This window comes from Frankliniella occidentalis, unplaced genomic scaffold (assembly GCF_000697945.3).
Source record: "Frankliniella occidentalis isolate FOCC.00 unplaced genomic scaffold, Focc_3.1 Scaffold3713, whole genome shotgun sequence".
Lineage (NCBI taxonomy): Eukaryota > Metazoa > Arthropoda > Insecta > Thysanoptera > Thripidae > Frankliniella > Frankliniella occidentalis.
Window position 1 is genome coordinate 1 of NW_026270767.1, and position 4,386 is coordinate 4,386.

At 60.9% G+C, this 4,386-nt stretch overlaps 2 protein-coding genes across 3 annotated transcripts in view; both read left to right on the top strand.

The window, feature by feature from the left end:
* The first annotated feature begins 417 nt into the window (after nucleotides 1–417).
* On the top strand, nucleotides 418–1,935 carry LOC127752076 (alpha-N-acetylglucosaminidase-like). Its single transcript, XM_052276622.1, has 5 exons — nucleotides 418–806; nucleotides 903–1,023; nucleotides 1,108–1,201; nucleotides 1,290–1,460; nucleotides 1,598–1,935. Exons 1-5 carry the CDS (start codon nucleotides 745–747, stop codon nucleotides 1,744–1,746), a joined length of 597 nt encoding a protein of 198 aa, XP_052132582.1. The 5' UTR covers nucleotides 418–744; the 3' UTR covers nucleotides 1,747–1,935.
* Nucleotides 1,936–3,566: 1,631 nt separating this feature from the next.
* Nucleotides 3,567–4,386, top strand: part of LOC113203442 (heat shock 70 kDa protein-like) — a 3,892-nt gene continuing 3,072 nt past the window's right edge. Inside the window, exons 1-2 of one of the 2 annotated variants that reach the window (XM_026418144.2) lie at nucleotides 3,567–3,648; nucleotides 3,801–3,930. In XM_026418144.2, coding sequence (XP_026273929.1) covers nucleotides 3,891–3,930 — 40 coding nt within the window. In that variant the 5' untranslated portion in view covers nucleotides 3,567–3,648; nucleotides 3,801–3,890. Of the gene's footprint in view, nucleotides 3,649–3,800; nucleotides 3,931–4,386 lie in introns of those variants that run through there. The other variant, XM_026418145.2, reaches the window with a different exon arrangement.

Below are 4,386 nucleotides of genomic sequence, written 5' to 3' on the forward strand. Positions count from 1 at the left end.
GGGGTAATATGGGGGTCCGTTGGCCGCTATAAGACGGGCGGGGCCCATGTACTGGGCGTAGCAAGGTCAGGCATGTCCGTCATATTGCCATGTGCGGCAAATCGTTATTTTTGTTTTCGTGTGGAGCGGAGGGGGTGGGCGGCGAGCCCTGTGTTGTACTTACAGTATGATACTAACTTACCCCTCCTGGCTTCGTGGGCGGGTGCTGGTCGCCGGGCTCTGGTCCCGTGCGGCTCGTATCGATCACTAGCGGCACGGGGATCACCTGCAGCCGACCAGCCGACCTGCAAGGCGGGGCGCCGCGCGACCCGGTGCAAGGGCGCGAGCGTGACATTCCGGTCGACGTGACCATAGCATTAGGGAAAGGGAAGGGGGAGAGGGTCTAGGGTGAGGGCGGGGAGGGCGGCGGGGGGACTCATGGCCTGCTTCATTTCCTGCTCGCTCTTACCAGCCACCCGCCAGGCGATTGTGAGGTGAGGAAAAAACGGTGTTTTCAGTAGGTAGGAAACAGCTCTCCTGGCGCATGTGACTCTTAGTGAGGTCGCTTTGCATGTTTGATGGTCAGCGCCATGGCCTCCACGGCGCCGCACCGGCTGACACTCCCCGCACCTGCAGGTGTGGTACCGCGTGGAGGATGTCCGGGACGCGTGGCGCAATCTGCTCTCGGCCAGCGACGAGCTCCGATCCTCCGCCAACTACCGCCTGGACCTGGTGGACCTGACGCGTCAGGGGCTGCAGCTCGCCATGGCCGCGCTCTACAAGCAGGCCGTCAGGGCCTTCAACCGGCAGCAGCGCGACCCGCTACGGTAAGGAGTCCTGCGTCCCTGGACCGCAAACTTGAACCTTCAAACCGTGAACTCCTGTCCCGCTGTCCAGTATCTGATTATCTATGCTATCCGCAGGGAGTCGGCGGCGCAGGTGATGCAGTTGTTCTCTGACCTGGAGCGCATCCTGTCCACCGACACGCACTTCATGTTGGGGCCCTGGCTGCGCTCTGCACGAGAGCGCGCCACCACAGAGCTGGTATATAGTACAATGAACATAAACGTATGCTGGCTACTCTGTACTTGTTTAAACATTTCCCTGGAATATGCACGGTTTTTGCAGGAGGAGGCGGTGTACGAGTGGAACGCGCGCAACCAGCTGACTCTGTGGGGGCCCAGGGGGGAGATCAGGGACTACGCCGCCAAGCAGTGGGCGGGTGAGCCCTGTGCCTGCGCCGCCTGGAGAGTCGTAGCGTGCGAACGGAAAACAACCATTGCTTAACTTCGTTCCATTATCCCCCGCAGGACTGGTGAGCCGGTACTACGGCCCGCGTTGGAAGCGCTACCTGCAGTCCCTGGAACTAGCTCTGCAGGAAGGCCGGCCCTTCAATCAGACCGCAGTCTCGCACGACATCTTCGTCAATGTCGAGGAACCCTTCACCCTGGACAGGACCGCTTTCCCGACCGAGCCCTCGGGTGAGACTGGTTTGGGGTTTCCTTGCTCGCTGTGCTGTGCATGTTGTTCTCGGGTTGCCCACGGTAATGGCTCGAAGTCGCAGGCGCTTCGCGTGACTCGCTTTCTGTTATTCCTTCTGTTTTGCGCGCGACTCCAGGCGACGCCGTGGCGCTGTCCGAGGAGCTGTTCGAGCGCTGGGGCCAGCTGCTCACGTCCAAGGCCGTTCTCCGGCGGCCTCGCCCAAGGAACGGGATCCCGGTGCCCGGGTCGGAGACCTCCACGGAGATCAACGTGGACGCGGTGTGACGCTGCCGGGGCCGGCGGCCGGGCCCCAGGGGACGGGCATCGCCCGGTCCCGGTCCCCCCTCTGTCCCCGAGGTCACCAGCCCGAGCACGCATGAGCTCGCCATGACACAACTTACAACTTTCCCTACAATAAGTTTTCCGTAGTTGTTATTATTACAGTTTTAATAAACCTGATTCCTATAGTTTTTACCCGTCTACCCGACTGATTTTGTCACTTTTGCTGGGCTGTGGCGGCGGGGGCGGGGGTGCAGTGGTAACACATGGCTCAAAGTGGCCCGGTCGGTGGATCCAACAATCGGGGCTGCGCGGCGTAACAGGGGAGAGGAGTGGGTGGGGGTTGCCAGGCACTGTAGGCCCACTAGGGCCCTGCCAGCCATGCCCCTCCCACCCATGCCCTGAACCCCAATAAAACAAAAAACAAAAAAACAAAAAACATTTTTAAACTCTAAAAAAATAGCAAAATTGTAAAACGGATGAAAAAGAAATGGGAGAAGACCACAAGCCCGGGAGGACTGAAGAGCGCGTTCCACCTGTGCCGCACAGCCACCTGTTCGCCCCCTGACAGGTAAGTTTGCGTGGAGGGTCATCATACTTTTTAAAGTGCTTTTTTAGAGTTCCGCTAGTTATGGCGAGGCGGCAACAGGTCGGTACACAAATCGCAGCTCTTAATGAAGCCCAAGTGGTGGGCTCTCCCCTACTCCCCTCTCCGGACCGAGGGTGCGGCGGTGCGGACTTGTGTGTGCCTCTCCCAGAAACACGACGAGCGTTTCTCTTTGGCGCGGGGAGGCGGCGCGGCGGGGGTAGCGTGCCCCCGGGGCCCCCGGCCGGGGCCGGGTCGATACCGTCACTCACCGCCGGTACCGCGGCCCGGGCCCCCGCACGGCAATCACACCCGCGCCCCCAGCGGCGCACTCGTCGCGCGCACTCGCCAGTCGCCCCGCCGCGGGCTTCTATTTTAAGCACTATGATGACGACCCGACACCGACACTCGGCATCAAATTCGCGGCGCCCCGCGAGATTCTTTTCCGCGCCAGGCCAGGCTAACGCCAGGGCCAGCCACGCGCATAGCCGCCGGCCTGGGCGGGGGGCGGGAAACAGAAAAGGGATGTGAAATAATATGGGGAAAGGGGTGGTGGGCGGGGTGGCGCGACGGAGGGCGCCTGACGTCAGACTGGAGCCGTCCACGTGCAGACAGAGGGAAGAGTGGTCTGCTGTTTCTGTTTCGCCCGCTCGCTCGGTGGGCGAGACGCAGAGTGCCGGTGGGCGCGAGCCACGCCGTGAGCGTCTAATGGGGACCCTTTCCACGAAGTGAGACAGAGACCGCGACTGCTTCGCCTCTCTCTCCCTTGTGGGGATGAGGGCTCCCACGCCACCCTCCTACCTGCCTTGAGCGCTCTGCGGAATCAGGAGCTGCGTCCAGATACGTGGGTGTCTTGGGTGCCTTGGGTGTCTGCATCTAGTGTACTAGAAAATAGTGCGCCGTTGTGGCTGTGATTGGTCCAAATCTCGTACTAGCGGATGCATGCGCCCAAGACACCCACGTATCTGGACGCAGCTTGGCGAGGGCGCGCTCCCGGAGGCAGCTCCGTCTCTACGACTGTTCTCTGTCCGCAGGGACCGGATGTCCGCCGCCAGCGTCCCGAGCGGCATCCAAGCCTCCGCCAAGTGGAGCTCGTCATGGACGTGAAGCAGAGTGGCGGCCGCGGGGCGGCGCGCGGCGGCGCGGTGGCCCGCAGCAGCGCGGCGCGGGGGACGGCCCGTGGCGGCGGCGCTGCGGCCAGCGGGGGTGGGCCGGGCGGCCGCGGCGGCTGCGGGGGCGGGGCGGGCGGCGGCCCAGCCCCGGCGGTGGGCATTGACCTCGGCACCACCTACTCCTGCGTCGGCGTCTTCCAGCACGGCAAGGTCAGGGCGAGGCCGGCATAAAGGGGGTGGGGGGAGAGGTGTGACGAGCATTCGGCTATTCACGCCGCACGCCATATACCCGCCCGCACCGTCCGCCGCCCCGCGCGTCCGTACGACCTGCCAATGAGGTCCCTTGTGCTCGGGGGGTGCAGGTGGAGATCGTGGCCAACGACCAGGGCAACAGGACGACGCCCTCGTACGTCGCCTTCACGGACACGGAGCGGCTCATCGGAGACGCGGCCATGAACCAAAGCGCCATGAACCCCAGCAACACCATCTTCGGTACTCGAATGCGCCGCTGTCCTATATTTACTGCTGCGCTATAGGGGCCTTTATGCGGTGATTTACACTTTTACAAGTAAAATCTGACAGATACAAGCGGGGTACAAATAATAATGCAGGTAACATTTCACAAAAAAAAATGATGCACTGTGCACCGCCTGGGGCTTGAGGTCTTTAAGAAGTCTGCCCGTCTGCCTTAACTAGGAACTGATAGCTGATACGCAGGCATAAAAATAGTAAAGACGCTTCGTCAACATAGCCCTACCTATTTTTTTATTTTTTTAGCTGAAGTGATAACTTTCAGTTGTCCATCAAACTGACGTCTCGACTGAAGCAATGTACTAGCTGCACCGCCAGTACTACTTAGCAGCACAAGCTAAATATTTACTCCAGTAGCTCCTTTTTTTGGCAGGGATGCCAATTTTGCCTGCTAAATCGATTATCATGCAACTGATT